Source organism: Cervus elaphus, chromosome 15 (assembly GCF_910594005.1).
Source record: "Cervus elaphus chromosome 15, mCerEla1.1, whole genome shotgun sequence".
Classification (NCBI taxonomy): Eukaryota; Metazoa; Chordata; class Mammalia; order Artiodactyla; family Cervidae; genus Cervus; species Cervus elaphus.
The window spans coordinates 66,577,195-66,589,541 of NC_057829.1; the positions used below are offsets into that span (position 1 = coordinate 66,577,195).

Genomic DNA, 12,347 nt, shown 5'->3' on the forward strand with positions numbered 1-12,347 from the left:
AAAGATAAAGATTTACCATATGACCCAGCCATTTCATTCTCAGATATTACCCAAGATAAATGAAAATAAACTCACATAAAGACTTGTATGTAAATGTTTATAGCAACTGTATTCATCATAACCCCCCAAAGGAGACAGCTAAAATGTCCATCAACAGGTGAGTGGATCAACAAAATAGATCTATTGATACAATGGTCTATATCTCAGCAGTAAAAAAAGGAACAGACTAAGTGATACACACAACTAAGTGAATAACTCTCAAAATTGTTATGCTGAGAGAAAGAAGCCAAAAAAAAATTTCCTGTATGACTCCATTTATATAAAATTCTAGAAACCCAAACTAACCTATAGTACTAGAAAGCAGATTTGTTGTTGCCTGGAGTGACAGATAGATGGACTACAAAGGGGCACTTGGATACTTGTGGGAGTGATGAAAATGTTCTGTATCATAAGAGTTGTAGTAATTCACAGATGTATATATCCATCACACTCATCAAATTTTACATTAAAAAAATTTGGGGGGGGGGGCATGCTGTGTGGCCTGTGGGACCTTTGTTCACTGACTAGAGATCAACCTGCACCACCTGCATTGGAAGTTCAGAGTCTCAACCACTGAATCACCAGAGAAATCCCCAAATTGTACACTTCAAAAGAATGTAGTTATGTGAACATAAATTATACCTTAATAATGTTGATTAAGAACAAGAATTAAATGAAAGAATCAGAGATATCTGAATATAGACGGAAGATAAAGTTGATATTTAGTATAGGTGATTTTAAACAAAATTTGCCAATGCACCATTCTCTCTGTCTGGTGCGTTGCCCTGAAAAGAAACAGCTACACGAAACACTTCAGATATTAATTCTTTTCAAGGTGATAATCAGTTTGCTTTAATAGAACAAAGGGGTCATTTATCACTGAAAATTACTAGAGAGGTTAAGCATTTTTCATACCTATTGGCGATCTTACTTACTTTTATATTGTCTGTTTTTGTGAACTTTGCCAGTTTTTTCTGTTGGCTCTTTCCTCCTGGATTTTCTGTTTGTTTACTTGTCTCTTCAGCTTGGGAGTTTACTGGAGACAAGGGCTACATCTCATTTTTCTATCCTCAGTCCAACAGGGTTTGGTGTTTCGTTCACGAAATGTTTGTTAAAATTGAATTGAATGATCTTGATTCTCAGAACGCTTGGGAGATTTAATTTTATTATTTCTATTTTACAGATGAGGAACACAAGATGCAGACGCTGAATAATTTGCAGTCACACAACTAACCGGCAGAATTGGGACTGTAATCCATCACACCTTTTAATTTTAAACCATAGGTTTACTGAAATTGTCCTCCATCCTCTTCGTTGATGTTTCCCTGAGCCGCGTCTTCTTCAGGATATCTACTAAGTATTTTAAATTAAAGTGAGCAAAGGTCAACCTCCGCTAGGCGCATGCGTCCCTTCCTTTTCCCACGGTGGGGGAAAAAAAGACACCACCTCTTTTCCTTCCGCTTTGTACATCTTTTGGCCCGTGCGACTCGCCATCGCCCTTGGGGAGGCGTTCACTGGCCGAGGTGATGGCGACAGGGACCCCAGATTCGCAAGCGCGATTCGGTCAGTCCGTGAAGGGGCTTCTGACGGAGAAAGTGAACACCTGTGGTACTGATGTGATCGCTCTAACCAAGCAGGTTCTGAAGGGCTCCCGGAGCTCCGAGGTAAACTAGGAGTGATCTCTCCGGGCCTAGTACCCTGGGAATTTCTTTTCTTCCTTGTCTGTGTGGAAGGAGGTGGGAGTGGCTGCACTGCATCCTGGGAATTGTAGTCCGTGAACTGCGGAGAAGAGCGGAGAGCTCGTTCGCGGTGAGCGCGCTTTGCACTCTGGGGTGTGTCCCTGGACAGGACTACTGTTTCTACGAGCCGAGGAGGGAGCGGAGAGGAATGGGGTGGGGAAGAAACCAAAAGATAAGAATCGGTGCTTTAAAGCATACATTACCTATTGCATATAGATAACCCTATATGCAAAACAGAAAAAGAGACAAAGAAATACAAAACAGACTTTTGAACTCTGTGGGAGAATGTGAGGGTGGGATATTTCAAAAGAACAGCATGTATACTATCTATGGTGAAACAGATCACCAGCCCAGGTGGGATGCATGAGACAAGTGCTCGGGCCTGGTGCACTGGGAAGACCCAGAGGAATCGGGTGGAGAGGGAGGTGGGAGGGGGGATCGGGATGGGGAATACGTGTAAATCTATGGCTGATTCATATCAATGTATGACAAAACCCACTGAAATGTAAAAAAAAAGAAAAAAAAAAAAAAGAAGAATAGGTATTAACTTTTATTTAAAGGTTTTGTATGACCCACCTATGAAACCATCTATTCCTGGGAAAAAAAAAAAATAATAATAAAGCATACATTACGCTAGGAGGCGGATGAGATAGTGATCATATCGAGTTCCTCATTTGTTTCTCAGAGTTGTCTCTAGTGAAGATCTGTCCCTTTTGGCCCCCAAATTCCGCCTGGTTGTGCCCTAAACATCCCAGATTCCTTTCAGACTTTTTTTCTGCGCTGTCTTCCTTGCTGCACTGGGGGCTTTCTCTAGTTGGGACGAGTGAGGGGCCTCTCTCCTTTTGCGGTTCGCAGGCTTCCCATTGCGGTGGCCTCTCCTGTTGCGGAGCACGGGCTCTAGGGCGCGTGGGCTCAGTAGTTGTGGCGCAGGGGCCTAGTTGCCCTGCAGCATGTGGGGTCCTCCCCGACCAGGGATCCAATTGGCCTCCCCTGCATTGCAAGGGGGATTCTTAACCACTGGACCACCAGGGAAGTCCCCTTCAAGACTTCTATATCGTGTGTCCACACATTCATTCTTTTCTGACTTGTCTTTCTGGTCACGTTTTTGGTTTTCTGTTAGCTTTCTCCTTTGCCGTGATTTTCTTCTCATCCTCTGGCTAGTAACATGAATGGGATTGTTTGATGGCTTTTCACACCAGCAAGCTTTGTATGTGTACGCTGTCTCCTAAAAAAGACCTATCCATTGTACCCTGAGAATTCAACCAAGTGAAATGAAAATATATGTGCACACAAAGACTTGTACGTGTTCATAGACATTTATCCAAAATAGCACAGAATTGGAAGCAATGCCCATATGGCAGGTGATTGGACAAACAAAATAGGTCTAATGACCCAGCTTTTCAACTTCTAGGTTTTTACCCAGGAGAAAGGAAAACGTGTCCATCGTTTTGTTACAGAGACCAACCATGCACATGGTGTATCATGTAAGATGTCCAGGTTTGGATTCTTTAAATGGAAGATATCTTAAATATGCTTGCAGAATAATCTGGGGACAGAGTCTTTAGGTTTCTATAATTTCTCCTATGAAAAAGTTGGTTTAAAGCTCAACATTCAGAAAACTAAGATCATGGCATCTGGTCCCATCACTTCATGGCAGATAGATGGGGAACCAGTGGAAACAGTGGCTGACTTTATTTTTCTGGGCTCCAAAATCACTGCAGATGGTAACTGCAGCAATGAAATTAAAAGACGCTTACTCCTTGGAAGGAAAGTTATGACCAACCTAGATAGCATATTAAAAAGCAGAGACATTACTTTGCCAACAAAGGTCCGTCTAGTCAAGGCTATGGTTTTTCCAGTGGTCACATATAGATGTGAGAGTTGAACTATAAAGAAAGCTGAGCGCCGAAGAATTGATGCTTTTGAACTGTGGTGTTGGAGAAGACTCTTGAGAGTCCCTTGGACTGCAAGGAGATCCAACCAGTCCATCCTAAAGGAGATCAGTCCTGGGTGTTCATTGGAAGGACTGATGTTGAAGCTGAAACTCCAATACTTTGGCCATCTGATGCAAAGAGCTGACTCATTGGAAAAGACCCTGTTGCTGGGAGGGATTGGGGGCAGGAGGAGAAGGGGACGACAGAGGATGAGATGGCTGGATGGCATCACTGACTCGATGGACGTGGGTTTGAGTGGACTCTGGGAGTTGGCGATGGTCAGGGAGGCCTGGCGTGCTGTGGTTCATAGGATCGCAAAGAGTCGGACACAACTGAGTGACTGAACTGAACTGAACTGAATTTCTCCTGTAGACCATTGTCTTGCTCATAATTAATCCAATAGCATTGTATCTTAGCTACTCATTTTCAACAAGTATATTTGATTTTTGACTTAGTTTTATCATAATAGCAACTCTCTCTCCCCCACTCTTCTTTTCCTCATATTTCATCATTTTATTATTATTCCATTAAGTTATATAGTTCCTTTAGCAAGCATGATCTGTCTGCAAGTCTTCACCTTCATATATGAATGTTCAAAGTATTAGTTTAGGGTCTGGTAGAATGATCTTTACAAAATTAGCTTTTACCTTATATCCTTAGTTTCTATTGATAGTGGCTATAAGAAACAACTGTATAAAAAATGTGTTTACCAACTCAGCGACGCGTCCAGGCCAGTGTGGGGTGGGGAGGCCCCGTGTTAACCGGAGCGCTGTGGGGAGGGCCCCGGGGCAGGGGGCAGTGATGCTCCAGCTCTCATCTCCCTCGGGCGGGGCTGGGGTGCCCGGGGTCTTCTCGGGGTGCGAGGGCAGGGCGCCGATGCCCGCAGCGCCTTCCCGCCTCTGACGGCGCCCAGCTCTCAGACTGTTGTAAACTCTCGTCGTTTTGTATGAGCAAAATTGTCTTTACTAAACAGATTTAATAGTTAAAAAAAAAAAAAAAAAAAAAAATGTGTTTACCATAATACTATTGTTGAAGTAATTGATCTGGTGATGCCAGATATGCTTTGTATGAAGTTCCACGTGGTATACTCATTTTAGGATCCAGAGGGCTTCCCAGGTGATTCAGAGGTAAAGAATCCGCCTGCTAGTGCAGGAGCTGTGAGTTCGATCCTTGGGTTAGGAAGATCCCCTGAGAAGAAAATGGCAGCCCATTCCAATATTCTTACCTGGAACAGCCCACGGACCGAGGAGCCTGACAGGCTATAGTCCACAGGATCGCAAAGAGCCAGATACAACTGAGCACACCCTCATGCATCAGAGGAAAATTTACCTGTTTTGAAAAATTGCGTCGCCTTTTACCAAATAAGAATTATGAAACTTACTGTGCTCCATCTTTTACCTTGGTTGCAGTCAGTTTTAGTGGTAGACATATCTACTTCTCCTTTTCATGATTTTTTAGATTCTTTTTCTGTTATTTTTTTTAATGTGTGTGTTTTATGTAGCTTAATTCATAAATCTTCATAATTGCTGATAAAGTAAGTGCTTTTCTTACAGAGAGGAGTTTCACTTGTCCAAGTTCATGCAGTAGTTGGGAAGGGGTAGTACTAGGATTCAAACCTAGGCAGACTGGTTCTAAACCCACACTCTTGGATGCCACTTCTCGTGGCCCCTAGCTGGATTAAGTGGTCAAAAAGCCACGGTACCATGTTGACTCTCCTGACGTGGCTTGCTGCTTCCCGTTCCAGCTCCTTGTGCATTTTTCACAAGAGTTTCTTCTGTAGTAGATTTAGATAGGGTGCTCAGTAAGTGGTATGGATTGAGTTAAGCTGAAACCAGTCCAGTTTTCTGGGACAGAGTTGATACACTTCTCAAGCCGGAACTTTGTCTTTATTTTAAAAATTGGTTAATATTTTATTTATTTATTAAAAAATTGGAATATAGTTGCTTTACGGTGGTGTATTAGTTTCTACTGTACAGCAAAAATGAATCAGCCGCATGTATACATATATCCCCTCTTCCTTGGATTTCCTTCCATTTAAGTCACCACACATTATTCAGTAAATGTTTCTGTTCTATACAGTCAGTTCTCATTTGTTACCTGTTTTATACATAGTAGTGTATATATGCCAATCCCAGTCTCCCAATTCATCCTACCTCCACCTTCCTCCCTTGGTATCTTCGTCTGTGTCTCTATTTGCTTTGCAAATAAGTTCATCTATATGGACTTTGGGCTTCCCAGGTGGTGCCAGTTGTAAAGAACCTGTCTGCCAATGCAGGAGACATAATGAGAGACATAATGAGGGTTCGATCCCTGGGTTGAGAAGATCCCCTGGAGGAGGGCATGGCACCCCACTCCAGGATTCTTGCCTGGAGAATCCCACGGACAGAGGAGCCTGGCAGGCTATAGTCCGCAGGGTGTCAAAGAATTGAACATGACTGAAGCGACTTAGCACACACGCACGCATGCACGCATACCAGCCTTGTCTTTTTACTAGATCTCTTACGTGACACTTATCTTGTACCATATTGCATTTTTCTGTAGTTACTTAGGACTTCCCTTGTAGCTCAGTTGGTCAAGAATCCACCTGCAATAAAGAAGACCCATATTTGATTCCTGGGTTGGGAAGATCCCCTGGAGAAAGAAATGGCAACCCACTCTACTATTCTTGCCTGGGAAATCCCATGGACAGAGGAGCCTGGCAGGCTACCAGCTACCGTGTATAGACTTGCAAGAGTCAGATACAACTTAGTGACTAAACCACCAACAAAGTTACTTATGTATATTTTTGCCATTTCCTTTGCTAGGCCCTGAGGTATGGGAGTATTACTGATTTTCAGTCCTTCTTAGCCCACAGAGCATTGCTTCCCTCTTCATCAGTCTTCAACAAAGCTGTTTTGCGTGAATATAAGACAAACTGGTGTTAAGATAAGTATGAGCAACCTGGAGGAAAATTCATAGAAATGTACAAAGCTTCTGTACTCAGATTGTTTCACAGGTGTGTTTCAGATGTTCTACTTTAAAGAAACTGAAACTGGAGATCTTAGGTAATATGTTATGTGCCTGGCTGGTTTATGTAAACAAATAATGCATCAATGTCAATGATTATGTCTGTCATCATAGAAAAGGCCCTGGTCCTACATGCCAACAGCCCCTGCATTCCAGGCCATCACAAGTCCCATCAGGTCTATCTTCTGAATAACTCTCAAGTCCCTCACCCTGCCTTTTTAAACTGTCACTTCTGTGGTTCAGGTCACTCTCATTACTTTCCTAGAATACTGCTATGTTCTCCTAACCAATCTGTCTGCCTTCAGGCCTGCTCCCCCGACCCCCACCCCTTCTAATCCATCTTGCTCACCACATGCTAAAACAGTCAATCTAATCATGCCACTTTTTTGTAACATTATACTTCTGAATTCTAAGCACCAGCCTTTAGGTCTCAGCTTAGAAGTCACTTCTTTGGGCTTCCCCGGTGGCTCAGTGGTAAAGAATCCACCTGCCAATGCAGGAGACACGGGTTTGATCTCTCGTCCAGGAAGATCCCACATGCCATGGAGCAACTAAGCCTGTGGCTACAACTATTGGCCTGAGCTCTAGAGCCTGGGAGATGCAACTGCTGAAGACTGCATGCTTAGAGCCTGTGCTCTGCAACAAGAGAAGCCACCACAGTGAGAAGCCCACGCACTGCAACTAGAGTAGTCCCTGCTCGCTGCAACTAGAGAAAAACCACATGTAGCAATGCAGATCCAGCACAGCCAAGAATAATAAATAAATAATGAAATCAGGAATTAAAAAAAAAAAAAGTCACTTCTTTTAGGCAGCCTTCCCTGAGCGCCTACCCTGTGTTAGTCACCACTGCCCTCAAGCTCCCCTGGCATCTAATGCATCCCCTCAGCACCTACCCCAGGGTATCGTAGGACCTTTGTCCTCTGTAATCCCAGCCTGTGAGCCCTGAAAGGATGGGGGCTGTGTCTCTTACTGGCTTATAAGTACTTAATAAATGTTTGTTGAATGAATGAGGAAGATACTATTAGAATCTTCAATTTGTTGGTCACCATCCCTTGTCTGTAGGAGTTTGGAGTTTGCCATTTAAAAGTGGCCACAGGGAGGAAACAGGAACTCTGCTACCTGGTGGGAATGCAAAATGATATAATCTTAACAGGGAGGGTGATTTGGCAATATGTAGCAAAATTAAAACCCTCTGATCCAGCAATCACAATTCAAGATTCTGAGTCTATCCAAAGATATGCGGGCAAAAAGATACAAAAAGATATGTAAGGTATTTTTTTAGCACTCCTTATTAATATAATAACAAAAGACTGGAAACAGCCCCAAAGTCTTTAGTAGAAGACTGGTTAAATAATCTTATGAGACATCGATACAGTGGAGTGCTTGGCCGCTCTAAAAGAACAGGTGGAGATTCAATATTTATTGCTGTAGGCCTATCTCAGTATATATTATTGAGTGAACATGGCATGATGTGGAAGAGTGCATATGGTAGGTTACATTTTATGTAAGATGGGCAAAATATATACACATGTCCATTGTTTTATAAAGGAACAATGGAAAGATAAACCAAAAACTAACTTAAAAAATATGTATGCATAGAGAAGAGATACCAGGAGAGGAAGAGGCTGGATAGAAGGTCTTATTTTATTGTTTTGCCTTTAGAAGCCTGTAAAATTTTACTAACTTGAAGTTAAAAAGAAAAATAAAAGTTGCTATAGGGAGAGAAGTCGGGAGGCTGGATCAGTGCTGGTTTCTTGTTAATTTGAAGTCATCTGACCCAAGGGAACAGGGAAGATTGGTAGACACACGTAACAGGAGCTCCCTTTCATGGCTGGACTTAATGTCTGCCAGTAACAGAGTGCCTCAGGAAGTGAAGCACCTCTGTTGATTTATTCTTGCCGTTCCGTGCAGGCCACCCAGCTGAAACAGAGCTCACTCAGCCTCTCTCTCTCTCTTTCTCTCTCTCCACCATAGGGCCCAGCTATCAGTGAATTCATTAAAATCCACTGCCACCTTCCTCCTTTCTTTTCTCTTCCCCAGCTCCATCTGGCCATTCTTCACATAGTGCTTTCCCACTTTGAATCCCAAACTTCTTCCCAGGTCTTTCCCGAGCACCCTCCTCCCCTCCCCACCCCCTACATCTATGTTTTTCATTCCATTTCTAAACAGCTACATCCCATTGTCCTTTAAAGCCCTATCCTAACTCTTGCCCTCTCCCTCCCCCCAAACAACTCCAAATCTCAAATTTGCCTTAGAGAGTCAGAAGTTAGGTTCTCACTGGGCTTGTGGAGCCTAAGTTTGTGTTCGCAGACTTTTCCTCCCAGCACTTGATGAATAAGCTCAGCATTCTGGAGGACTTGATTTCTCAGGCAATGGCCTTTGGAACAGATGTCGAGCCCATGCCAGCACTGCCACAGTGACAATGAAATGGGTTTTCAACATGAACAAATGGGAAATTATCTTCCTTTACATTCGGAGGGTTTGTATTTGTATGGGGTGGCAGAGTAGGGGGAGGAGAGAGGGCCCTGAGAGAACAGCTGCAGAGAGAAGATTACAGGAAGTTTGGAAATTTTGATTATTACCATTTTATTTTTGTCTTCCAGCTGTTAGGTCAGGCAGCTCGAAACATGGTACTACAGGAAGATGCCATTTTACACTCAGAAGATGTAAGAAACAATTTCTGTTACGATTTGAATTTTATGTGCACAGTTTGTGTGGCTTCAGGGAAGTGGAATGCTCTATTTCTCTCTCTCTCTTTTTTTAATGCAGAGTTTAAGAAAAATGGCAATAATAACAACTCATCTTCAGTACCAGTGAGTATGCGCTCTCCAGTGCCTGCTGCGCTTGCTACACAGTCACTCTCTGCAGGCTGCTTCTTGTGGCCTTTGTGCTTTTGCTTATTTTCCTGAAGGCGGGAGCCAGGAGTAAAGTGTCAGGAGGTGGGAGGGGTGCGGGGGGGGGGATTAGTCAAGGATATGTTCCCCCTGGAATAGATGCCTGAGACTGCAGAAGAAGTTGGTGTACAGGGTGCGATCAGAGTGGGAATCACCTTTGTGAACCTCCCTCATATTTTGAGGGCTTCTTAGAAGGAGAGATGCAAACCCCTTAAGGCCAGGGCCCATCCAGGACCACACACATGAGTAGCCCTTGGCACTTGGTGGGCACTTAAGTGGTATTTGTCAACTGTCTGTGCCTGAGGGCTTTCCCAGAGTGGCTGCACCTTCCCTGGGGAATGGAGTACATCAGTGATCTTTATTTTACCTTCCCATGTGCGTGCCAAGTCACTTCAATTGTGTTACCTCAGTTGTGTCTAACTCTTTGGGACGCTATGGACTGGAGCCCTCGAGGCTCCTCTGTCCTTGGGATTCTCCAGGTAGAATACTGGAATGGATTGCCATGAGCCCTAATTGCATACAAATCATCCAGCAGATTCTGAAATATAGAGACTCCCTTTTTCGTTATAGTTTTGGACAAAATTACAATTTAATTAACTCTTCACCTTACTTCATTTTGCTTTTTATTTTATGCAGTTGATATTACACTTACGTACCTATTGGAAATATCTGATTTGGAATTTAACTCTTGATATTTAAATAGCTAAAACATTCATTTTTAGGTTATGTACCTATCAGGTATGTGACCCTTCAGCTCACATACCCAAACTGAATTTGAGCCATCTTTATAGTTGGTTGGACTACATACCTCACTCTGATGGAGTATTATTACATCTTTAGGTGTAAAATCCGTCTTTTCAGCAACTCTGCACTCAGATAGTGAAGAGGGATTCAATATTACAATCTTAGGATAGGATGGACAGAAATAGAAAATGTGACAAGCTGGAAATTTGTCCTTCCTATGTAAATATCTGACCATAGATAACTTCTTCTGGTTGCTACATTTTCTTATGTTTATTTTCCTCTTTCCTTTTCTGATTTAGGCAAGAAGCTATTCAGAAGAAGTAAGTAACCCCAAAGGTAGAGGAGTAGGGGGCCACCTAACTGTAGCAAGCCGGGGGGAATTACACTGCTGGGCCTAGGATTAGTACAAAACTCTGGTTGACATAGACCCTTAAATTGATTTATGTTCTAGGATAGCTCATTGAAAATATAAAGAATATTTCAAAGGCATGCAGTAAGTCAATTCACTTCTAGCACAGGCTTTCTAAAAGCTATAGGGTATAGAGAACCAACCTTAAGGAGTAGGCAACTTTTTACTTTGGTAATATTTGTTAAGTAGAGTAAATGTTCTGCAGTCATTGAACAGACTTGTGTGTTTGTGTGTGTGTATTTTTTTTAAGTGGAATATTTCAGTCCCTAGCAATATTGTTTATATAATAATTGGCTTTACAGATCTTTTCTTCATGTTTTAAACATGTATGGTCGCCGCCAGTGGACCAAAATAAATTTTTGATTTAGCTTCAACAGAACTATGCATATGTTTTGTGCAAATACTCTGTGCAAATCATTTGCACAATGAAATGTCTTCACAGTATTTTTTTTTTTTCCAGTATCTAGTTCTCCATTTTTCTAGGGAGAACATATGATATTGTACTTTCAGGGATAGTAAACCATTACAAACAAAGAATGTAGAGAAATACACCCCTATCTCTTCACCCAGTCATGAATCTGACCCCACTTATAGCCCCCACATTTAAAGCCTAAAGAAAATATGATTGCATAGAGGGGTTGCTATGACGACAAGATGCCCAGTGTAGACAAACTTTTTTCTCTATCCTAATTTATAGTGTTGAGCAGTCTTCAAATCTACAGGACCAGTTGAATCATCTATTGAAATAGAACGAGTTAGAAGAGGGCGAAAGCACTTCTTTGCCTGACCCTGAGGAGGAAGTATCTTACATAACCATGTGCTATGGGTTTGATTTTCCATTTTCTTTTCCAAAAGTTAAGTTAGAAAAGATCTGTGATGATGAACAGTTTCTCCTGAAAGGAAATTAGGTGACTAAATTTTAGAAGCACTTCTTAAATCAAACCAACGCATGCTCTTAATTAATTTTTAAGTTGTTCTGTTAGTTTGATATTAAAGCAAAATTAAAAGAGGTCTTAGTTTTTCCCACAGAATTTTAATATGTCAAAAGCCATGTTGTCTAAATGTGTTTCTTAAGCAAATACTGAGTAGTGTTTTAAATTCAGACTTAGAGATTCTACTGTGAATTTATAAGAATGATTAATATTTTTTAAAGACTTTTTTCTTTTAATCATACTTTCAGGAAATATTTTAATTTCATGGTCACAGAATGATGATTAGGTAATACCGGTTGTTTTCTTTTCTAGTAACTAAGAAGAGATACTTATTTTATTTGTTGGAGCAAATTCCTTCATGAAAATTAGGCAAATGGTATCATATCTGGCCAGCTGCAACCTCCTGCCTTGACCTTCATTCCTAGGGTTTCTTTGTTGTTGTGACTCTTGATTAAGTGGCCTTGGGTTCATTTTGTAATTTTGCTAGTCGTCAGCAAATTCACTTGTATGACATTATTGCCAAGTGAGAACGCAGCTAAATTACCAAGATTGCAGTATAAGGTTGTGCCATGTAGAAAACCTTATGTTTGTAGACATATACCCATGTTCACTGAATTTATCTTATTAAATGTTATTGCCTTTGTTCTCAA

The 12,347-nt window shown here is 41.8% G+C and overlaps 1 protein-coding gene across 1 annotated transcript; it reads left to right on the forward strand.

The window, feature by feature from the left end:
* Nucleotides 1-1,493: 1,493 nt before the first annotated feature.
* On the forward strand, nucleotides 1,494-12,347 carry BORCS7 (BLOC-1 related complex subunit 7; the record flags this gene model as incomplete). The annotated part of the gene is made up of 5 exons (XM_043925243.1): nucleotides 1,494-1,703; nucleotides 9,322-9,384; nucleotides 9,488-9,531; nucleotides 10,656-10,676; nucleotides 11,463-12,347. Coding segments are annotated over 5 exons (390 nt in total), but the record flags the coding sequence as incomplete, so codon positions are not given.